A 25,666-nucleotide genomic window follows, 5' to 3' on the forward strand; every position below is an offset into this window, starting at 1 on the left:
ATTTAGCAGACGCTTTTATCCAAAGCGACTTACACAGTGAGCAATTGAGGGTTAAGGGCCTTGCTCAAGGACCCAACAGTGGCAACTTGGTGGTGGCGGGGCTTGAACCGGCAACCTTCTGTTTACTAGTCCAGTACCTTAACCACTGAGCTATCACTGGCCCTTACGTCTTAAGATGTGCAACAGTTTGGGGTCGTTGTTGTTGCATTTTTCTTTCAAAATTCTTCACACATTCTCTATTGGGGACAGGTCAGAACTGCAGGCAGGCCAGTCCAGTACCCGTACCCTCTTTTTTTCCACAGCCATGCCTTTGTAATGTGTGCAGTATGTGGTTTTGCATTGTCTTGTCGAAGAAGTGTAAATGACCTTTGCCAAGGGCACTGACACAGCCCCATACCATACCCCTGGCTTTTGGACTTGTTGCTGTTAACAGTCTGGATGGTCCTTTTCGCCTTTTCATCTTTTTTCCAAGAAAGAACTGGAGTGCTGATTCATCTGACCACAATACACATTTTCACTGTGTGATGGTCCATCCTAGATGCCACAGATCCTAGAGAAGTCGACGTCGCTTCTGGACATGGTGCATGTATCTCCGTATTGTAGTGCTTGACAAAGGTTTGCCAAAGTAATCCCTTGCAGGCCTGAAATGCAGGAATGAGGGTATATTAACAAATGAAATGAAGTTGAGCAGACGAAACATGAAATATCTCAGGTTCAAACTGTCTGCAATCAAATAAAAGTCAAAGTAAATGTAAGGAACACTGCATTTTTTATGTTATTTGCATTTCCATACTGTCCCAACTTTTTCTGATTTGGGGCTGTAAATGTTAACAATAACTTTTTAGCTAGCGCTCGGTGGTGCAGTGGTCTATTATGCTAGACCTCCACCACAGATCTGGGATCAAATCTCAGCATAGAATCACTGGGATGTCTTTACTTATATTGTGGCTTAGTGTATCTGTAGGAACTTTAATGTGATTATTTTGCTTTGATTGTCAGGTTTAAGAAATATTTATATTTGACAAGGTTAATTAAGAACTGAATTTGATTTAACTGTCTAAACACTTTTACTAATTGAATTTGGTACCAATAGACCAGATACTTCTTTACAGGAAGCTGGGGTTAGTTATGTTTGATGACTTTGTTCCTTAATTAAATAAATTAATGTCCTACAAATGATTTAAATGTATTCTGTTGATACTTGAGTTTTCTCTGTGTAATGATTTGTTTAATGATCTGAAATAATTTAGTGTAACTAAAGCGCAATAACCAAGGCAATCAGAATGGGGGCCATTATGTTTTTATCACTATAAGAATGGCATAAAAATAGTGATAATGTCATGAAATCAATGTATTAAATTGAACTATAAAGTCTTTGTTTACATAAAAACAGCCAAACCTAAGCATTTAATAATTTTCTTTAAAGAACATGTGAAGTATATTCATCATTTGATTGTTTTGAGTGTGACATTTTGAATGAGTGAGAGTTTTTATTTTCCAGATGTTGTAAAATAGTAGCAGAATCAGAAACTTTAACGTTCATTTTTTTTCACAGTGACAAAAAGACTTTTTCCATCAGTAATGTGTCTTGCATAAATCAAAAAAATGTACAAAAATGTTAGAAAAAATCCTGGATATGTTAAAACTGTGGAATGTAAAACCATGAAATAAAATCGCATTGGTGTGTTTACTTGTATGGCACATTATGTTTACAGAGTGGACAGTCCACATGTTGGAATCTCAAGTGGAATCTAAAGTGCAAAATCCAAAACCCTCAGTAAAGGAGGAGTTGGATTTCCTCGGCTTCTATAACAGCCTTTACTCCTTTGGGAAGTCTCACCATTAGATTTTCATACTACTTTCAAAATCGACCTCTGTTCTGCCACATTAGTCAAGTCAGGCACCAACAGTGCACAGTAAGGTCAAACATAGTCACTGTCTCACTGTCAATGTGCACATCAGTCAAACTTTTCTGCACCAGATTCAGCAAATAATATCTGTACGGACAGATTATTTTGTGCACAGAGGAAAAGTTGGAAGCTTATAATTTTCTAAATCATCACTATGCATTTGCACAAATACAATTCTGGCATCTGCAGAACCCAGATTGGTCTGTCCGACTGCCCATGGTGAAACAAAATTAATTACTTAAGGGAATGGTTCCATTGCTCAAGAGACCAATAATAGTGTGCTTTATTGCCTTTTCAGCCAAATCCTGGCTCCCTACCCATTCTTTAAGCCTCTGATGTTACTTTCAAAGGCAGTTTGAAACTAAATACTCATTGTTTTTTACACAGCAGATTCATTCTGAGCTTTAATATTTCCACTTTACATAAACAGCACTTGGCATATGGGTGCCGCAGCACTCTGTTTTGCTAGCCCACCATCACTGGGATAGTGATGTAAGTCTCAGCAGTACTACCAGTTGGCCGGGCATTTATACATACTGGCCTGCAGCAGCTTTAACCAGGATAAGGTGGTTAATGAAAATAAAATGAAAAAAGAGCCAAAGTGTAGCAGTACTATATGATCAAAAGTATGTGGACTACCAAAACTGAGCTTGTTGGACATTCTGTTTCAAAAACGTGTAATATGAAGTAACCATCACAGTATTCACTCTACTTGAAAGGCTTTTCACAAGTTTTAGGAGTGTGTGTCTGTGGGAATTTGCACCCTTTTAGTCAAAATAGCATTTGGAAAGTAAGGCACTGGTGTTAAATGAGAAGGTGAGGCTCACTAGTAATGCTCAAGTGTATCCTAAATGTATCTAATAGGGTTGGGGTAAAGGTTCTGTGCTAGTTCCCTTTAGACAACCTTGTCTAACAATGTCTTTATGCATAGGACCACAGTCATGATGGAACAGAAAAAAGCCTTCCCTAAACTGTTGCTTTGATGTTGGACGTGTACACTTTATTTAATAGAACTGATTATGTACAGATGTTAACAATGTTAATAATTAAATGGGGTGTTCAGGCTTTTTCGGTCGCAAGTACATGGGAGTAGAATAAGGAAACTAATTGACTCATTGAAACAGATGAAAAATCTCATGTTTAAGACTCAAGGCTAATAAATTTCTCATGAATACATTTGAAATTGGTGCATGACTGTGAAAAGCCGCCGCTGATTATCAAAGGAAAGCTCTTGATTTGTGCTCCAGAAGTTCAAGGTAATAAAGGGCCATTTTCTGCAAGCACTCAGCCCGCATCTCATTACCTATTTCTTCTCCTCATACCAGCTTTTTGGCGTTAGAACACGTCGTTAATTTAAACCTACTGACTGACCATTATCTGACTGACCGTCTTGAATCAGTCAGTAATAATGTATTAAATGGCGCTTATGTCACTAGTGAGTGCATTTACATTTACATGCACACTGATAAATAATCTATAGCCGTGTTTTCCAGGAGCGCATCTAAGGAAACACGGCTGAGTCGCACCAGGCTGCATAACAAAAGTTCTTACTGGGGCACTAAAAGGTAAATGTAAAAAGTAAATACTGTGTGATTTAGGAGGCGGTTTCAGTTACGCAGCTTGAAGCTGCATAATATCATGATGTGTTTTACCATAAACACATAAAAAAAGTCTGGTGCATAAGTCCCAAAAGCTTTAGGAAATTGTACAACCTCAAAATCAGCAAAAGTTGGGACAGTATGGAAAATGCAAATTAAAATAAAAGAAATGTTGACTTTGACTTTTATTTAATTGCAGACGTATGAATCCACGATATTTCATGTTTTGTCTGGTCAGCTTTATAGTAGCAGAATCAGAAAAAATTTTATGGGACAGTGACAAAGGGACTTTTTCCATCAGTAATGTGTCTTGCGCCACTGGTAAAGCATGCTAGCACTCGTCGGTTCAAAACTCAGCTCTCTCGATTGGCTGTTGTTCATACAGGGTGGGAGCTGGATGGGACCTCATAACTGATGTGATTACTACCTCTGCTGGCTGGTTGATGGCACCTGCACAGAGTTGAGGGGTAATGCGTACCTGGATTTTGTGGATTTGTGTACCTGGATTATTGAGCATGCATCAACAGTTTAAAAGACGTTGAGTTTTAAGGTATTTTTTCCCATAAGGATGTTTGGGAAGCCTGTTAATGCATTCCATGGTCCCGTGGAACTGCATATTATTTAGGCTGATGTAAAATAATGATGTTATACATTTATACACTAAAAATAACACAAAAATAATATAAAAAACACTGAAATACAATTAAAAAACAGCTCTTTACCTTTACTTCTTTCCTTATGCTTCTAAATTAGTGGAATGAACAAATAAGCAGTTATAATTAAGAGAGGTTTAGAGTTCCCATGTCATTTTTTTTAAACATTAAGTTAGACTTTCTCGGAAAAGCTGATTCTTACAATGTCTTAGCGCCCCGAGCTATAACACAAGTTTAAAAGTGAAACGGGAGAAAAATCCAGGTAAACACAGATACATGTGAATGCTTTTAGAGTAAATTTGACGGTTATTCCACACGAATGCAGATTCGTCTAATGTTTGCATGACGTTTTACCGCACCACTCAAGCCGAGCACTAAGCAAAGCAGCAGTCGCACACATGATGAGCTTAAGGGTACAAATTTCTCGATGAATTGTGTTGAGTTTCAAAGATTTTGAGTTTAGGGGACGTTGAGTTACAAGGTACCACTGTATTTATGAAGGGCTGAGTCTTTGAGGAGCAAACCTAGGCAGAAGATCTCCAGTTTGTCATCACCTGTTTGAAATCACATCATTATTTAGTTTTTTCTGTTATCTCATCACTAGCCACAAATTACCCACGTCCCAACTTGGAACAAGGAATGTGTTGCAGGCCTGAAATGCAGGAATGGATGTATATTAACAAATGACTTGAAATATCTTGGTTCATTCTGTCTGCAATAAAATAAAAGTCACAGTAAATGTAAGAAACACTGACTTTTTTTATTTGCACTTTCCATACTGTCCCAACTTTTTCTGATCTGGGGTTGTATATGAGGCACTGATGCACGAGGCATTTATAAAGGTGTAAAGAGCACACCACCTAAACCCCCTAAAACAATATACAGATCTGGAAAGATCTAAGTTTAAAAGAAGTCAAATAAGTCTTTAAACAACCATTTTTGCTGCCAAATGACAGCGAGTGATAGTAAGAGATCTATAATGTTAGAGGCAGAAAACTGGTGGAAATGATCATGTTCAGTGATTCTTTCGTATGGTCACATAACAGATAACACATTACTGGTAAACATTACAAGGAACACCTCATTCTTCACTAATGATTTCCCCTATGATAATTATGCCCCTCAACATCCTGCCAAATGATTTAAGAATTTTCCAAAAAATGCTTGAACGTCTTACTCAGGACATTCTTATTTTTCTCACACAGTTCAGTTTTTTAGTAGCAGAATCAATCACCATAGATACATGGTCCTATAGTGAAGATTTGGGTTTTTTTTGGTCTTCATTATATCAGAAAAAGCAAATTTATGTCCCTTATCTTCCATCTCACAACCTGTCCTGTAATGTCTTTTGATCCCTACTCATTAAGCTTAATACCTCAGTAATTTTAGTTGAGAGCAGTGGCTGGGAATTGTGGAAAAAGCCCTTAGTGCTAACACCTAATCCACTCTTGGCACACTGGAACTGCTGCCTGCTTACTCAGATTATGTTAATTGCCCTGCAGTAAGAGTATCTGAAGCGTATAGTTCTGAGGATCATAGTGATGTGCATGGGAGTGAATGTTTAAACTTTTGCTACAGTTTTATCACCCACGGCAGCCTTTAGCATAGACAAGATTACAAGAGCATACCTACAAACAAATAATGATGTGCAGGTACTCAAGGGTGAAGTACAGACCATTAACAGCAAGTAGAATCTGTGTTTTTCAATTTACCAAGGTGTTCAGTGACATGCACAATGCCCAGATCTCATCAGCAACCGAAGTTCCTCCATTAAACTTATCAAACCATGTCTTTATGGATGTTGGTTTGGGGCACAGTTATGCAGGAACAGGAAATAGCTTTCTTCAAAATACTGCCAGAAATTGAAGCAATATTATTGATTTTATATAATTAATTTTATTTGTTAAAAGTTGGTCTGGTTAAAACATGTAAACTTGATAATTAGAAGGGTGTTTTGGCCATATAATGTAGCTAGTTCCCAAACAGTTGTTGATTAAACATGTTAGGCAATTTGACTGACAACATAGTAGAGACATCATCCAGGTTTTTATTGGGTCGATGTCAGTGGTCTATATGTTTTATTTATTTATTGCCTTTAAAGAGCCTGGAATACCACAGGAGGTTGAGTTTCACCTGAGTCCATATTCATCTGACACACTTTGGAATTTCATATTTTGTAAGCCCACCCAGACTGTGGAAATGTGCAACAATAAAAATCTTCATTAAGAGTTCTCGTTATATGGCTTTTGTAGGTTTTATTGTAAACTGTAGAGCTTTGGGCTATCAGCTGAAAGGTTGAATCCCAGCTCTGTCATGCAGCCACTGCTGGGCCCTTGAGCAAGGTCCTTAACCCTCTCTGCTCCAGGGGCTCCATACAATGGCTGACCCTGCACTCTGACCCCAGCTTCCAAATAAGCTGGGACAAGCAAAGAATGAATTACGTTGTACTGTACGTCTGTATATGTATATATGACAAATAAAAGTATTCTATTCTAAAAAAAACTTTGCCATGGATTGGTAGGACTCAATTACCAATTATTAGAGTACCAATTATCATAAACGTGAAGGGGCTTTCTAAAATGTTCAGGATTGAAATTACTAATTAACTTTCTTGTCTGTGGTTTGTTTGTTTATTAGGATTTTAACATCATGTTTTACACTTTGGTTACATTCATGACAGGAACAGTAGTTACTCATTACACAAGATTCTTCAGTTCACAAGGTTATATTAAACACAGACATGGACAATTTAGTATCTCCAATTCACCTCACTTGCATGTCTTTGGACTGTGGGAGGAAACCGGAGCACCCGGAGGAAACCCACACAGACACGGGGAGAACATGCAAACTCCACACAGAAAGGACCCGGACCGCCCCACCTGGGGATTGAACCCAGGACCTTGCTGTGAGGCAACAGTGCTACCCACTTAGCCACCGTGCTGCCCTCTTGTCTGTGGTAAAAAAAAAAAAAAAAAAAAAAAAAGGATTGCATGTACAATCCCAATAATATCAACCCAGAAGTGGAGTATGGATATTAAAGCATCATCATATAGGGCTGTTTCTTTGGGAATGGTACCAGGCATTACCAGTCATTAAAAAAACATAGAGTGGCGCACTGGGACATATAATACAATTATTTTATCATATCTGCCTTATCTTGTGATCAGTGACTCTAAATATACAGACAAAATAACTTGTTTTCTTACACTGACCAGTCAAACTACTGACTTAAATCTCATGAAAAATTTAAAAAAGAATGTCACATTACTGAGGTTATCAGAAAAAAGCTTAAAAGCTTGTAAAATCTGAGAACAATTTCAAAGATGAATGAGCCAAAATTGGGGGATGGGTTGGCATCCAATGTCGTGCCCTGTGATTGATTGGCAACCAGTCCAGGGTATTTCTGCAGGCAGTGTTTCCAATTGGAACCACATATCTCCTATATCATGAAAATGAAATAAGGAAGGAAAATATGTATGAGGATTCCAAGAAAAAAAGGTTCCACACTTCTATATTTTGGTTGAAATTAGTGCGGGTGGGAGGAGTAGTAATGGGTCGTGTCCGAGAGACTGAGAGAGAGCTTATAGTCTGGATTTAGTGCCATCTGATTTCCACCTTTTTGGACCACTCAAAGAAGCTTTAAGGGAAATTAGATTTTCATGTGATGATAATGTAAAAGCAGTGGTGCATTAGTGGCTACACCAAAAACATTTTCTGCTGATGGCATTAACAAAAGTCGGTTGGTACGACGCTGGGAAAAATGCATCAGAAGGTGACTATGTAGACAATTGATGTAATTTGTTTTGAAATTCTTAATAGAGTTTAAAAAAGTGCGGAAACTTTTACAGATGTATAGATAGACAGAAATGGATATCCTTACAATTATGAAAGATACACACTCATTCCCACCTGGGGGTAATTTAAAATAGTCAAATCACATATGAGGCAGCGGGATATTCCGCTAGCACACCAGCGCCGAGATTCTGAACTCCTCGGTTCGAAACTCGGCGTTGCCACCGGTCGGCATAATTGACAGTGCCTGCAGCAGACACGGTTCTGCTAGGGCGGGATGACCGGACTATGTGGGTGGGGTCTTCAAACGGTGTGTAAGGGCCCTAATTGGCAGATAAAGAGGCGCCAGTGCAGAGTGCATAAACAAAAAAAGGGTTCTGCGAAGGGCTGCGCGAGGGTCAGAGGAGGCGTGAGCAGCAATATACACACCTCGACTGCAATCAGGGATCCCCCAGCAGCGGAAAACAAATTGACTACTCTGAATTGGGAGAAAATGTATAAATAAAGTAGGGGGAAAAAAATCATTCCAGAAACCAGAGTGGCCAGAAAATAGATGCAGGTAAAACATGCCAAAGGCACATCTGTGATCAAACCTAGCTGGCTGGAGTCATGCTGCATAATCACTGCATATCAGTCTACAGTACATCAAGTAAAAGGTAAGCACACAATACACAAGGTACAATGCTTGTAAGAAAACAAGCACAAACTCACTGTTATGGTTGAAAAAATGACTTCAAAAGACTTTTTCATTTATTAAAGATTGTTTTATTCTTCCAGACCTGCACAGTACAATTCCTTCAGCTCTTCATTTTAAATGTTCTGTGTTTTTTTTTCTTCTCATAGTTGAACCGTATTGGTTCATTTCAAGATTTAATTTTTAATCACTGCTCTTGAATACTGTCAAATACTGAACAGTTGGCAGGAACCTACACAAGTGATACAGGATTAAGACCATTAAAAGAAAATTAAAGGAGACGAGGAAGGGGGGGTTTAAAAAGCCTTTGGTCTGCCTTGACAGAACTGTCGTTGCCCATCTGTGCTTCTATCCCAGCTTTCACCATAAGTGCGAGAAAAAAACAAACTAATTACTCTAATAAGCTAAATTTGTTTGTGCTCATTATTAAAGGATCATCTTATTAACTGAATATAATTAGTTTGCTCACCTTATTGCAACCCGATATGATTTAGACATTTACAAGTGCAAACAACAGTGTTTTCTCAACTAAAGCAAAGGACACATTTGTACCAGTGGGTTTCAAAACAAGCTTACTATCCAACCTTCCATCCATTTGCAGACCATATTGCTTCCACCTTCTATTCATCTCATCCAGTAATGCACACTCCCCTTTGGATGTTCTTTTTGTGTAAAAGTAGCTACAAAAACACCACACAGTGGCGCTTCATCTCTTACCCTTTATTTTAATGGGTTCAGTCCCCCTGAAAAGGCCTTTGGCTTCATTTGCAATGCACTGTCCTCTGATACAGAGGTTAAGTGCAGTGTTGCAGCCGAAAAGCTTCCTGTCCCTCCCAGCACTCATGGTGAGAGGGTCTTGAGCAAGGCTCTGAAAGGCAACACTCGGTCAATGGAAGTATGATGACACATCCTGTGCAGTTCTTGAAGGCATGATGCAAAAGCCATACCCGGAGAGTTAAGGCTGCCTCTAGACTGAAGTCAAAAATTTAAGGCTAAATGTAGACAGAAAAAACACTGGTTTCTTTTAGCTGAACAACTAATCGTTCAGCATCATGCATGAATATGATATGGATAGTAGAGAGTAAAGCAGGCTCATGATTAAAATAAAAGAGCACTTGATGTTGACCTTGCTTAGTTTTGTATTACGTAATAGTTCTGTATTTGAAGAGTAGAAAGCACTAAGCCAAACCAAGCAGCTATGAGCTGAAATATAAATGTTACAGTGTGAGGGCAAAAAACATGGGTAAAGTAACTTATCTTTGGCTAAGACGATGTGATTGGTCGACTTTGCTTTGGGATTGACTTCACAAGTACTTCTATAGGGCAGTGGCCAGTGGTTAGGGTACTGGACAAGTAATCAGAAGGCTGCTGGTTCAAGCCCCACCATTTGCGGCATTTACATTACCACCACCACCAATTTGCCACTGTTGGGCCCCTAAGCAAGGCCCTTAACCCTCAATTGCTCAAAAACTGTAGTCAGTCATAATTGTTATTGGCTTTGGATAAAGTGTCTGCTAAAGGCTGCAAATGTTTACATGTATCTTTAAACAAGGTTGTACCTTATCTGAATTGGTCTTTTCAACATTTTTACTTGCTGAACATTTTCTGTTCCACTCCATTAGCCATCACACGGATGAAAGTTTGTCATGAAAAATACTGGCCATCTGGCCATCACCTCACCTGGTTTACTTATTAAATCATAGTGATTTTTTACTGCTAGTGAGAAGCAACCTTTTTTTCTGTGCAGGCAAAAATACACTATAGTATCGCCTGAAAGGTAAACACTCTTCGTTGTTTCAATGGAATCCTGTCTGATACACAAATCCACTCACTCATGATTTTTGCATGATTTTTCATTTAACTTTCCTCGTTATATGAATTTTTCACCCTAATACTACTACAAAATGTGACATTACTTCATTCCCCAATTAACAATGCAGTGTTAAAAGAACCTCCTTATTTTGGATGATGGGATAGAGCACCTGGGAAACAAGACTAAACCAAGAAAATGTGAAACCAAGAAAATGTGAAACCAAGGGGTGGGGTGGGGTGGGGGTGGGGTGTCAAAATGGCCAGAAGAAGGAAGAAAAATCATATAATTTTATCATCACTTTGTTAATAGGTTTGTATTTCATGGTTTTTCTTTAAATCTTGTTGTGCATTTGGTTTTTTTCTGGAGTAAAGGAAAAAGGCATCAATGTCCCAGGCCCTAGTGGCGGTCCAGGCCAGCACTCTGCAGCAGGTCTGTGGGGGGCTGAGCTGAGGCTCTGAATGCTGTTTGAAAGCCTGGCGGGGGAGAGTGGAACTGACTGGGAGCGCTAGTGGAGGCTGGGGGTAGGTAGGGTGCCCAGCTGGCTCTGTGAAGGGACATCTGGGCACTGAAGGGTGTGTTGTGTGGGGGCTGAGGGGGCACTGTGGATCCTAATGGTACATCCATCTCTGTGAGGGTCTGCAGGGACTTAAGCCAGTGAGGAGGACTTTCGTCTTGAAGAGAGTCCAGACAGTTGGCTGAGGATCCTGGGACACCTGTAACACCTGTAACACAGAGAGGGACAAAAAAATTTATATTACATAAACTTTTTTTTCCATTTGATTAGTTGTTTAGGTAACCACCTTCTAGAAAAGGTGATGGAGGCTTGAAGATAGGTGGAAAAAAATTTTAATAGTGAACTTCAATCCATGAATCCTGTAGGTGAAGCTCAACATTATGACAACATTCAAATGCTGTACTAAATAGTATGGCTAATGCATTCACTTTAAATGATATAGTTCCACACTATGTAGCCCCAGAACACTTTGGTCAAGAGTGAGGTTGTGTAGTGCAGGGTTTTTCACAACCTAGGTCACACCCACACAGACAAAAATAATAATAATTTAATAAACTTGTACGCGAGCGTTAAAAAATGCATGTCAATAATAAGCGAGTGATCAAAGTTGTTTCTGCGCTGATGTGCAGCCTAAAAGCAACGAGGAAAAAGAAATGAAACCGAGTTGATTTGGCTACGCAACCAGCAGGGATTGTCTGTTCTGTAGTGAGTTGGAAGTTAACAAATATTTTTTGCAATTAACCGTTGGTTTATGGTTTGTCGAGAACGATAAGGTCAGAAATACTGTAAAATGTGTGTGTGCCAATGTATTCTGATAAACTATACTACACCCCGTCCTACGTTTTACAACTCCTCCCTTGCCAGTCGCCCGACTGATATCCAGATATTGAGCTTGCTAGATATCTCTCGGCAAATGCCGAGTTGCCTCCAAGCTGGCAAATCTAGTGATGACCAGTCGGCGAACGAAAATCAGGGCAAAAATCATGTAGTGTGAACTAGGCATTAGACATCAAGTGTAATTAAGAAAATGGGGCAGTGTTAGCTTAGTGGTTAAGGTACAGGACTAGTAATAAGACAGTGACTGGTTTCAAGCCCCACTACTGCCACTTGCCACGTGGACTTTTAAGCAATGGTTTGGACTGCATTTGGTCATGAGTGTAGGTTGCTTTAAATAAAGGGATTTAGAAAGAAATTAGGTAAGTAACTAGTGACCATTGAAAAAAGTACATTTCATGTTTCCTTTTAGTCACAACTCTCATATAGTCCATTATCTCAGGTCTACTTAGGCAGGCAATGCAGGCAGCCACAGACAGCTCTCAGATATATGAAGTAGCAATAAGGGATTCATTTCCATAGAAACCGGATGTTACTCTATACTTTGCTGTTTAGTATAGGGCTGTTAAAATGGTTCAGGCTCAAAGGTTTAGCTGCAAGTCATTAATTTCAAAACTCTTGTAGATGATGGATGCTGCAAGGCAGCTGCCACCAACACTCAAACAACAAACGTGACTTCCATACTAATCAATCATTTCCCAGAGAGTTATCGTTATAGTCACAAACGGCATAACACTGCAGCATAAATCACTGTATTCCACTTTGTTCTAATGCACAAAGTATTACAATACTATCTCTATAAGAGACAAAAGGCGCTCCAGAGGCGAGGTTTTTAATGGATTTTTAACAGGAAAAGCTACAAAGTTGTCCGAAAAGATTGGTAAAGCTTCTGTAATATGAAATGCTGCAGTTTCAGTTTATTTCAGTTTTAGTTCATTTGGCTATATTCATACAGTTCATGTAGTAAGAGAAAATAATATGTCCACCTACACGACCTACAAGATGCCTTTACATCTCTGACATTTTAGATTATAAAATAATTTCCCAAAAAGGTCTACATGCATTATTTATGTTTCTAACAAGGAAAATGTATTCAGTCATTTCTTGGTTGAAAACACAAATGACTCTTTTTAAAAGGTCAGCCAAAACCTTCTATTACATGAGAGAAGAAGTCTGAAAATTCCAAGAACAAAGAGATTTTGATCTAAAAAGCAAGACTGATTTCTCTCATCTTGGAAAACATGATTTTAGTTACAAACCCTATTTCCAGAAAAGTTAGGACATTTTGTTAAATGACATAAAAACAAGAATCTGTGATTTGTTAATTCTCTTAAACCCTTTTAATTGCCAAAAGTACAAAAACAAGGCGCCCAGGTGGCGCAGCGGGGAATTTCGCTTGCACACCAGCACCGAGTTTCTGAACTCCTCGGTTCGAAACTCGGTGTTGCCACCGGTCGGCTGGGCAGAACCTAACGGGCATAATTGGCAGTGCCTGCAGCAGATACAAACTGGCCACCTTATCTGCAGGGTGGGGGCCGGACTATGTGTGGGTGGGTGGGTCTTCATATGCCGTGTAAGGACCCTGATTGGCGGAAGAGACGCCTGTGCAGAATGCAGGGGCGAGAAGAGGAGGGCTGTGCACATGCCGGAAGAGGCGTGTACAAGCGACGTGCTCTCCTTGGATGCAATCTGGTATCTCTCAGCAGTGAAAGACAAAACTGAGTGTGCTAAATCGGGAGGAAATGGGGAGAAAATGCATACAAAATAAAAAAAATTTGTACAAAAACAAGATATTTTTAATATTTTAGTGACCAGCTTAATTATAATTTTAAATATTTAAATTTTCGGCATTTAGCAGACGCTTTTATCCAAAGTGACTTACAATTATGACTATACACGATTTTTGAACAATTAAAGGTTAAGGGCCTTGCACAGGGACCCAACAGTGGAAACTTGGTGGTGGCAAGACTTGAACTGGCAACCTTCTGATTACTATTCCAGTACCTTAACCACTAGGCTACCACTGTCCATAATATAATGCCTCCTGCTCTAACTTTTGTCGCATGCATGCCATTAATTGCACTTTTTAATTACTAGGGAACTCACTTTTAATCACTTTTGTGGATTTTTTTTTCCATACCTTGACATATAATGCCTTTTACACCTTTCGCTAATTACAGTCTGGATGGTCCTTTTCATATTTGAGACAAAGAACTCAACATCTTGCTTTGAGAAACATTCTTTTTGAACTGATTGTACCAAACTTCATGAGATAATTATTTTTGTTTATGGTGAGCTATGACCCATTTTTGCTTAAACAGACAGCCTTTTTGTTGGATCCTTCTTGTATACAAAATCCAGATACACCCCACCCGCTACCACTGATTATGATGGAATCTTTCAGGGGGTAACTTTTTACTTGTTTTGGCCCTGTCCAAACTTTATTTAAATGTGATGCAGGCATTAAATTCTACATTTGTTTACATTTACAAAATACATTCAAGCTGGTCAGTGAGAACATTGGAAATCATTTTTTTTTTTTTTTTAAGAGTTAAAGGTTTAGGAGAGTAGAAGTACCCAGTATAAATAGGGTAAGTATACAGGTCCTTCTCAAAAAATTAGCATATTGTGATAAAGTTCATTATTTTCCATAATGTAATGATAAAAATTAAACTTTCATATATTTTAGATTCATTGCACACCAACTGAAATATTTCAGGTCTTTTATTGTTTTAATACTGATGATTTTGGCATACAGCTCATGAAAACCCAAAATTCCTATCTCAAAAAATTAGCATATTTCATCCGACCAATAAAAGAAAAGTGTTTTTAATACAAAAAAAGTCAACCTTCAAATAATTATGTTCAGTTATGCACTCAATACTTGGTCGGGAATCCTTTTGCAGAAATGACTGCTTCAATGCGGCGTGGCATGGAGGCAATCAGCCTGTGGCACTGCTGAGGTGTTATGGAGGCCCAGGATGCTTCGATAGCGGCCTTAAGCTCATCCAGAGTGTTGGGTCTTGTGTCTCTCAACTTTCTCTTCACAATATCCCACAGATTCTCTATGGGGTTCAGGTCAGGAGAGTTGGCAGGCCAATTGAGCACAGTAATACCATGGTCAGTAAACCATTCACCAGTGGTTTTGGCACTGTGAGCAGGTGCCAGGTCGTGCTGAAAAATGAAATCTTCATCTCCATAAAGCTTTTCAGCAGATGGAAGCATGAAGTGCTCCAAAATCTCCTGATAGCTAGCTGCATTGACCCTGCCCTTGATAAAACACAGTGGACCAACACCAGCAGCTGACATGGCACCCCAGACCATCACTGACTGTGGGTACTTGACACTGGACTTCAGGCATTTTGGCATTTCCTTCTCCCCAGTCTTCCTCCAGACTCTGGCACCTTGATTTCCGAAAACAGTACTTTGGACCACTGAGCAACAGTCCAGTGCTGCTTCTCTGTAGCCCAGGTCAGGCGCTTCTGCCGCTGTTTCTGGTTCAAAAGTGGCTTGACCTGGGGAATGCGGAACCTGTAGCCCATTTCCTGCACACGCCTGTGCACGGTGGCTCTGGATGTTTCTACTCCAGACTCAGTCCACTGCTTCCGCAGGTCCCCCAAGGTCTGGAATCGGCCCTTCTCCACAATCTTCCTCAGGGTCCGGTCACCTCTTCTCGTTGTGCAGCGTTTTCTGCCACACTTTTTCCTTCCCACAGACTTCCCACTGAGGTGCCTTGATACAGCACTCTGGGAACAGCCTATTCGTTCAGAAATTTCTTTCTGTGTCTTACCCTCTTGCTTGAGGGTGTCAATGATGGCCTTCTGGACAGCAGTCAGGTCGGCAGTCTTACCCATGATTGCAGTTTTGAGTAATGAACCAGGCTGGGAGTTTTTAAAAGCCTCAGGAATCTTTTGCAGGTGTTTAGAGTTAATTCCTTGATTCAGATGATTAGGTTAATAGCTCGTTTAGAGAACCTTTTCATGATATGCTAATTTTTTGAGATAGGAATTTTGGGTTTTCATGAGCTGTATGCCAAAATCATCAGTATTAAAACAATAAAAGACCTGAAATATTTCAGTTGGTGTGCAATGAATCTAAAATATATGAAAGTTTAATTTTTATCATTACATTATGGAAAATAATGAACTTTATCACAATATGCTAATTTTTTGAAAAGGACCTGTATATGTTCCTTATAAGTAAGGTCCTACCTAATTCACGGCCATGAAAATCGCTAACGCTACGGTTTTACATTTTTCATTTGCGTAGCATTCAAGTGCCTTACAATTACTGGTTAACTGGCACTCTGAGGTGGTCAGAGCAATCCTACAGCAATTTAGTTAGCAATCGGTTAGTCAAAATATCCAAGATGTCAAAGTCTAAAGAAGCTAAAAACACTACTCGGGTAACTTGTTTGTTTATTAGGATTTTACGTCATGTTTTACACTTTGGTAACATTCATGATAGGAGCGATAGTTCACAAGGTTATATCAAACACAGTCATGGACAATTTAGTGTCTCCAATTCACCTCATTTGCATGTCTTTGGACTGTGGGAGGAAACCGGAGCTCCCAGAGGAAACCCATGCGGACACGGGGAGATCATGCAAACTCCACACAGAAAGGACCTGGACCACCCCACCTGGGGATCGAACACAGGACCTTCTTGCTGTGAGCCGACAGTGCTACCCGCTTAGCCACCGTGCCGCCCACTACTCGAGTAACTAGGTTTACAAAATTCCCAACTAATTCTGTGTCAAAACATAGACGAGAATTTTCATCTTTGAGACAGTTGCTGAATGTTCTAGGTTTACATTCAACCGTTAAGGTAGGCTGTGCTGTGTATTGTAGCTTCCATTTATACTATCATTTAATTTATGAGTGTAATTAAATGACTACTGTGAAATGTGGCACTTTTTTGGAAAAATCCATCATATCCGTAATTTTTTTTAAAATAGGTCCATGAAATTAAGCAAGTTTTCCCATGAATTGAGTAAGACCCTACTTATAAGTGTATGTAAACTTTAGACTTTAAACAGTAGTAGCAAAAAACATGTTTAAACTTATAATTACATTTTACTTTTTACAGTTGTAAGCAAGAATCTTTCATACCTGTGATAATGGCCGGGTCCATCCAGCTGGCCGTGCCGTCCCAGCTCAGACTGTGTGTAATACCCCCTGTGTGATTTACGCTGGACGAAGAGGATGAGGAGGAGGAGGATGAAGAGGAGGAAGATGAGGAGTTAGGCAACCCACCGAAATTGATGTTAATGTTGGGTAAAAGAGCTCGCAGACCATCTTGCCATTCTTTGACATTTATACCTTCTACTGAACTGCTGTTTTCTGCATGGAAGGAAAGAAAGAAGGAAAGTAGTAGTGCAAAATCATTAGGAGCAGGGTTTCATTCTCGGTTGAATATAAGTTATACAAGACATATACAGAGGATATCGCTGGTTATGTATAAAAATGTATAAAATTACAATATTGAAACGAGAAATAGCTTTAATAATACATAAGCAACAATGATAACCTGGCAGTGGTGGGGCTTGAACCAGCTTGAAATCGTCCTAGTCCTTTTGGAATTGATCTACAATAAATTACTGTTGATAATTTAATAATTCATTTACTGATGTACATGGTGTTCTGTCAATACTCGTTTTTAACCTTGATTAAATATAATCTCTGTGATTGAGACGTCATGAAATATTCAACCATGAAATTGAGCTTCTAAAAGTAGATAGCTTTGGAAGCATTCTGTCACTTGACTTTAAATAAATTGCTTTTTCCCCCCAATTTCTTTTCCATATCTGACCACGATTTTATCCTGGTCAGGGTTGAAGTGTGTCCGTTTTCTCCAGAATCACTGTTGCCATCCATATTTTGGGTGGTTGTCCTAATGTTTCAGCAGTGGACAAAACAGTATTTTGTCTAATTTAGGGGTTAAGGGTCTTGCTCAAGGGACTAACAGTGACAACCTGGCAGTGGTGGGGCTTGAACCAGTGATCTTTTGATTACTGGTCCAGTACTCTAACCACTAGGCTACAACTGCCACTATGTAGGAAATAAAAACGCCATATTTGTATATATGTATTTCACCCTGAATTCGAGCATATGCAGTGTAAAGAAAGATATATGGAATCTGACATAAGTGTAAAAACATTTTAGCTGTATATGTTAAACATACCCAGATTAGCTAAAACATTAGGACAATAACCCAAAAATGTGCACGGCAACGATGATTCTGGAGAAAATGGGCACACCTCAACCCTGACCAGGATAAAACAAAGTATGGAAAGAAAAGTCAAGTAACAGAATGCTTAAGAGGCTTTCTACTTCTTTTAAAAGCTCAATATCATAGTTGAATATTTCATGATGTCTCAATCACAGATTACAAAGATTATATTCAAGGTTCAAGGTTAAAACCAAGGTTAAAACCAAGTATTGACAGAACACCATGTACATCAGTAAATGAATCAGTAATGAATATGAACCACACATTTTCAACAGTATTTTATTGTAGATCAATTCCAGAAAGACTAGGATGTGTACCTGCAGTTTTAAATGGGCTATATATCAAGAACGGGTTGTGTCACATCAGGCAGTTGTAGTTGTGTAATGCATTAATCAGTAACCCTGAACTAAAAGGCAGCAGCTCCATCATATCGATAAGGATAAAAATGAATCTGTGGAGCAAGCCAGGATTGACAAATGGTAGCAATGCTGGTGCATGTGGCTGAATTTAAACATTAAAAAGAGTCATAAAAGCAAATTAGAACTTCCCCTTAGTGCTGTAATTTCCTTTGACACATAGTTTGTAGAAACAGCAATCATGTGTTAAAACACATTCAAAGTCCAGTAAGAAATACAAACATGTTACAAACTATTACAGAAAGTGATACTGATAATACTTAACAGCTTTTTCCATTTTCTGGCAGTCATTAACAGTAGTAATTCTCTTCATCCTTCATTCTTTTTTCCAATTTCCCTCCCATTTAAGTCATGTCCAATTACCGGATTGAATTTTGCTTCACTCTCTACTGCTGCTAACCTCCACTCCTGCATATTTACACCAAGCTCAGTCCCACAGATGGAGTTACGCACTGATGCCCTTTATCCCTCGCCTCTAACGCAGACACCATCGATCAGCCAGAAGAGATCATTTTTTCATCAGTTACAAAGAAACCCCTGCAGCATCCAACCCAACAGACAAGCCAATCATTGCCGGTGTAGGTGCCCAGCCTGTTGGCCGCAGAGCTGAGATTCGAACTCACAAGTACGAGACTTCAGCTCTGTTGTGCTAGTGTTTTTACCGCTGCGCCACCTAACCACCCATTGTTTTCATCTTTTTTGTGTATGTGTACCATCTATTACGAAACTGAGTAGTTAGCTGGTGGTTGAGTTCAAGTGCATGTTTATGTGTGTGTCGTTTGCTTGTGTCATTTTGTGCTTTCATGCTAAAATTACGAAATGCAACATTGTGTGTAATGAATGTACTATTACTACTCATCATCATTTTCCTGTTTTACCACCGCTTTTCCTAGACAGGGTCAACAGCGAGTCCGGAGAAACCAGACCTACCACGACTATTACTACTAATAAAAATCTGCACTATAACAAATTTTAAGCTGATTAGGAATGAAAATACCACAGAAGGAAAATAACTAAAGGTTAAAGAAAATCAGAAACACACTGGGCTGTTTAATTTTTTTGGCACAAAATCAGAGTTTAAGCAATCAGGACTTGAACTGGGTGTCTAAGTGTCACAAGTAATTAAAAATTCATATTTTAAAGCACAGACTAAAAAGATCAGATAGAGTGCCAACTTCATGTTTTGGGGTTTTGAGAACTTATTTATTCTTATTTACTTATTTATTTATTGTGTTACTCGTTACACAAGATTCATCAGTTCACAAGGATATATATCGAACACAATCGTGGGCAATTTAGTATCTCCAATTCACCTCACTTGCATGTCTTTGGACTGTGGGAGGAAACCGGAGCACCCGAAGGAAACCCACGCAGACACGGGGAGAACATGCAAACTCCACACAGAAAGGACCTGGACCACCCCACCTGGGGATGGAACCCAGGACCTTCTTGCTGTGAGGCAACAGTGATACCCCACTTAGCCACCGTGCCACCCTAAAATGAGAACTTATGGCATTTGACACAGCATAAAATTATATTGACATCAATAAACCATCACTAAATACTGAGTACACACAATATTCTGAATCAAATCCCTCACTATGTAAACACATATACATGGTAACAAGTCATGGATGTGGATGAGATAAGAGCTGATCTTACAGTATATTTTAAACTAAGAAGCAGAACGTTCCTTTGTGCCTATAAACTCCAGCACTGAGCTTTAAAGCTTTCCTTAACAACTTAGAACCTGCCAACACCAGCTTCTGTGTTGCTGTAAATGTCTTGTGCCTTCCTGATTTGTACAATTTACAGCACACTGGCTTCAATAAACTAAACTGGTGCTGGCTTTGAAGGAAAACAAACATACTGTGTGTAATTTGATTTCTTCTTCATCAGTTTACACATTGTGGTGAGTTGCCAAGCCTTGTACGCATACTGTTACTAACTATGTAAGAACTAGAGACTTATTTATGGAGCTGTACATTGTGAAATCATCAGCTGTAAGCACTTCAGAAAATATGAATGCTGCTGTTACTACCAAGGCTGAAACAACCAGTTATTAGGTTTAGGAGATTATTAACATTTCACTTGGGTGATATAGGTTTTAAATAAATCTTTATTTTAATAAATGGAATAAATGAATGAATGAAAGCTGGATTTGGTGTTAACCTGTGTTGTCTATCTTTTATTATAATTAATTTTAAGATGAAACTTCAAAATCAAAAGAGGGGCAAATACATTACATACTGTAAATGCAAACAAACCTTGCATAGCCCTACCACAAAAATAAATAAATAAATTTCTTTTTTTTCCTATTTATTTATGCATTTTCTCCCATTTTTCTCCCGTAGTCAATTTGTCTTCCGCTGCTGGGAATCCCTGATTGCATCCGAGGAGAGTATGTTGCTACTCACGCCTCCTCCGACACGTGCACAGTCCTAGAGGACCTCTTGTTTCTGCCCATGCATTCTGCACCGACGCCTCTATCTGCTAATCAGGGTCCTTGCACAGCGTTAAAAGACCCCACCCACATAGTCTGGCCATCCCACCATAGCAGACGCGATGGCCAATTAGTGTCTGCTGCAGGCACTGCCAATTATGCCCACTAGATGATGCCCAGCCGACCGGCAGCAACACAGAGTTTCGAACCGAGGAGTTCAGAATCTCGGCACTGGTGTGCTAGTGGAATACCGCTGCGCCACCTGGACACCCAATACATTTCTAACATGGCTCAAGCAGATCTATAGTGATTAAGTGATTAATAAAGGAAACAGAGCACTTTTGTAAGTTGCTGTATATAGACGCCTCTGCTAAATGCTGTTGATGTTATTAAACACCCACACCAACCTTATTTTAGCAGGAAAGCCCCCTTAGTGTAGGTTTCCTTAATTCTAAGATGATGGCTCTCACTGTGTTTTGGTTTAGTCCTAGTCTATGAAAAAGCTAAAAGATTTTAGTAACCCGCCCCAAATTACATAAGGTATTACATAAGGTATTGTTTTATTTGTGATGTTTTCTTTTATGATCTCAGTCAGACAGAAAGGACAGCACAGTTCAAGCAACGCTGAATGAATATTTATGTTGTTTTGTTGTCGGTCTGCTGTGCAGAACACCTAAGAAAAAGAAAATCTATTCTACAGTCACATGCAGGACGGGGCTTAACAGAAACACTAAATCTATTCCCTGTACAAGATGAGAAACTGGTGTCACATTTGAGATTTGATTCACATCACAGGGTGTGTCTGTGAATTCATGTTAGGACATGAACAAACTCTAACTGTAAATTCTACCCAGTGAGAAAACATTTAACAACTGGACATACACTGATCAACCATAACATTAAAACCACCTCCTTGTCTCTACACGCACTGTCTATTTTATCAGCTCCACTTACCATATAGAAGCAATTTGTAGTTCTACAATTACTGACTGTAGTCCATCGGTTTCTCCACATACTTTTTTTTTTAGCCTGCTTTCACCTTGTTCTACAATGGTCAGGACCCCCACAGGACCACCACAGAGCAGGTATTATTTAGGTGGTGGATCATTCTCAGCACTGCAGTGACACTGACATGGTGGTGGTGTGTTAGTGTGTGTTGTGCTGGTGTGAGTGGATCAGACACAGCAGCACTGCTGGAGTTTTTAAATACTGTGTTCACTTACTGTCCACTCTATTAGACTCTCCTACCTAGTTGGTCCACTTTGTAGACGTAAAATCAGAGAAGATCGCTCATCTATTGCTGTTGTTTGAGTTGGTCATCTGCTACACCTTAACTCGCTAAGGAATATGGTATTCCAAGATCTCCGCGATTAAGAAGCTTAATGAAACAATATAGAAGTTAAAATGCGCCCTAACTGAACTCGCTAAGGAATACGGTATTCTAGGATCTTCGCGATTAATAAGTTTGATAAAACAATACAGACGTGCAACATTGCGCTAGTGCTGCTGTGGTACCATCAAAGCTTGGCACAGTGTACAAACCACCTTTTTGTTTTGTGCCAGTTGTAAGTATTGCCAAACTTTTGATGATTTGGGTCTTGGAAAACTTTGAGCTTTTCTTTGAAAGCTCTCTACAGTGGGCTTCTGACTGCTGCAGACGGCATTTTTTAAGACTGCGCTTAATGCCACCAACCAGTGACTGGTTTTAATGTTATGGTTGATCAATGTATATAAGCTCTCAGCGCTTTGATTACATGGACTGCAGGATAATTAGGTTTAGAACAGTTTAACTGCTGACTAGTTAATGAAAGATCTCAAGTGAGCTCTGAATTAGATGCAAATGGTAATTATAATTAGGGATACACTGACTGAATTTACCCCTTTTTACCCCTTTTTGATACTGATGACCTTTCCTATAGCTCATACTGGAGTTACTTAAGATTTTACATACTTCCAAAGGGTGTTGAGGATATTCACAGGCACACTGTTAGATGGACATGGCTTTGAGCCAAACTAATTATAAAGTCCACCTTCCCTCAAACTAATCAGTCGTCCAGCCAAGACAAGCCATTTTCACAGTGCGCACTGCAAACGCTGACAACATCCATAAATAACAGCAAGCCATCTACTGATCACTATCTGAACTGACTGATCGTGCTTAATTCTTGACAGGGATGAGCTAAGCTCTGATGCTAACTCTCTGCAAATGCGATTAAAGCAGTCTAAAGTGTATGTAATAGCATCAACACTCATGTTCACAATAAAGAGAAATGCCAATTGCCTGGTCTAGAATAAAACACAGCTTTGTTAGCACAGAGACGAGGTAAAGTGATAGCTTCCAACTAGAGATGGGAAGATCGATCGGCTACGAATCGGTATCGGCCGATTTTTTATCAAAATATGCTATCGGCGGGCCGCTCAGGTGGCGCAGCGGTAAAAGACACGCGCTGCAACCAGAGCTGGATTTCGAAGGAGCGTCGTTTCGAATCCAGCTCTGCCTTCACGGTCGAGGCTGGGCGGCTATGGACAACGATTGGCCTGTTGTCCGGGTGAGGGGCGGGACTTGAGACCGTAGGGGATGCTCTCTCAGGAACGGGGCGGTCGTGCCCTCTGCTGGCTGGTTGGTGGCGCCTGTATGGAGACGGGAGGGGGTGTGGCGGAGTGTGTGATCCTCCGTGCACAGTACTCTGCCACGCTACACTCGTCAAGTGTGGGTGATAAGACGGTCGACTGGCTGTGCACGTTTCTCAACCAGCCCCAACCAGGAGCAGCAATCCGCACTAATGAGAGAATGATAGATGGGATGAAAAATTGGACGTGCTAAATTTATTAAAAAAAAAAAAAAAAAAAAAAAAAAAAAAAAAATATATATATATATATATATATATATATACAGTATATATATATATACTATCGGCGATCAGCCGATATTTCCTAAAAGTAGCCGATCCGATCGTGTGATATATAAAGATCACGTTAAGTTAACAGCTCAGTGGATTGATCCAGACTTTGAGCTACGAAGCACCAACCATCACATCACCATTCATCAACCATCGTACAGAAACCATCGTGAAAGCTCTTCATGACCTAAAATAACATCATTAACGTTGTGCATCATACATACGATGTAATTTTGCTGATTGTAATATTTACTTTAAAAAGATAATTCAACCCGGTCACATCTGAGTCGATTCTATCAGCACGTTATATAAACTCCTGGTTCACTTTGGTAAATCGTAAGCGGTTCTTGCTTGTGATGTAGATGAGAACAGAAAACGTTAGAGCCAATCCGAGGCAAAAGTTTATTCATTACCAAATTCGTTAGCTCAGGATCATCTGCTGAACTTTTAGGATCAGAAAACTTTTAGCTCCTTAGACGGAACGAGTCTGACTCGGTTACAGATCTGTGGTAATAGCAGTTTAATTAAGCTTTTTAATTAAGCTTTTTAATGTAAGAGTCACACAAAATGTTCTGTAGTAGCTGGTGTTTGTTTAAAACCACAACATTTAATTAATAACAGTAAACACAGAGAGATAACTGAGAAGAGAAACTTACGCTTCACATAAAAACGAATCAACTCATGAATCAATGAATCACTTATAGCGATACTGTGAACAAAGCATCTCTTCTAAAGGCACAAACACACACACGAGCGCGCTGCTCCGGTTTATCTTCACTGTGAGGCTCTTTTTAAGTTTATTTATTTTATTTACTGCTAAACCTCCAACCCCCCCCCTGATCGGAATCGGCTATCGCCCGATGTCCCTGAAAGGAGATCGGAGATCGGAATCGGTGCCAAAAACCCCGATCGGTACATCTCTACTTCCAACATCAATGAAATAAAACATCAGTGTAGAATAAATGTGCCTAGTCTCATTTTAGATTTGTTTTAATATTTGCTTTCAATACTGCTTTCGAAATGTCATATTAGGCCATGCCTTATTACAATTCTGGGCATAACTGCAAACACAAAAATGCACATTGGCACTGTTTAGAAAGTTCTGTGTTGCACACTGTAGCATAGGATGGTGCACATTTGTGCTCTTATGAATGAGCCATTAAGAAGCCTGGAGAACAGAAGACAGGATGTTCTGGAGAAACCTTATCCATATGATTGCCATGAGTCGGAATTGACGGCACTTAATAATAATTTTACTCTTTCCAGTAGCAAGTGGTCGGTATAGTTGTCAAGTACTTGACTAAATTACCCTTGTATGAATACCATAGTCAAGTATGTTCAGACCACTGGGGGAAGGGGGGGTAGCTGGGTACATTTAGATCAAAGTATAACATTAAAAAGACATTTCCAATCCATGTGCAAACTTCAGGTGGAAATTGTTTAAGCTTGCTCTGTAATTGTTATTTAGATTTTAACATCATGTTTTATATTCTTTGGTTACGTTCATGACAGACACAGTTGTTACTCGTTACACAAGATTCATCAATTCAACACAGTCATGGACAATTTTGTATCTCCGGTTTACCTCACTTGCATGTTTTTGGACTGTGGGAGGAAACCGGAGCACCCAGAGGAAACCCACGCAGACACGGGGAGAACATGCAAAAATAATAAAAAATCTTTTCCAAGCGCTTGGGTGGTGCAGAGGCTGGTATGCTAGTCCACCGAATATCGAATAGCTGGGTGTCTACGCAGACATAGAACTAAACATAATAATAATAATTACGAGACATGCAGACATTATATTAAATCTGCCTGACAACATCAGTGCGTTTTTGTATTTAAAAAATAGTAAATGGCAATTTCCA

The 25,666-nt window shown here is 39.5% G+C and overlaps 1 protein-coding gene across 1 annotated transcript in view; it reads right to left on the reverse strand.

Annotated features, from left to right (window-relative positions):
* Window positions 1-8,695: 8,695 nt before the first annotated feature.
* cnot4b (CCR4-NOT transcription complex, subunit 4b) overlaps window positions 8,696-25,666 on the reverse strand; it is a 47,485-nt gene continuing 30,514 nt past the window's right edge. The window contains exons 12-13 of the mRNA XM_062995861.1: window positions 16,920-17,150; window positions 8,696-11,182 (exon numbers count right to left, since the gene is read on the reverse strand). Of these exons, the coding sequence (XP_062851931.1) occupies window positions 10,857-11,182; window positions 16,920-17,150 (557 nt within the window). The 3' untranslated portion in view covers window positions 8,696-10,856. The remainder of the gene's footprint in view (window positions 11,183-16,919; window positions 17,151-25,666) is intronic.

The sequence above is a fragment of the Trichomycterus rosablanca genome, chromosome 1 (assembly GCF_030014385.1).
Source record: "Trichomycterus rosablanca isolate fTriRos1 chromosome 1, fTriRos1.hap1, whole genome shotgun sequence".
In the NCBI taxonomy this organism is placed as follows: Eukaryota; Metazoa; Chordata; class Actinopteri; order Siluriformes; family Trichomycteridae; genus Trichomycterus; species Trichomycterus rosablanca.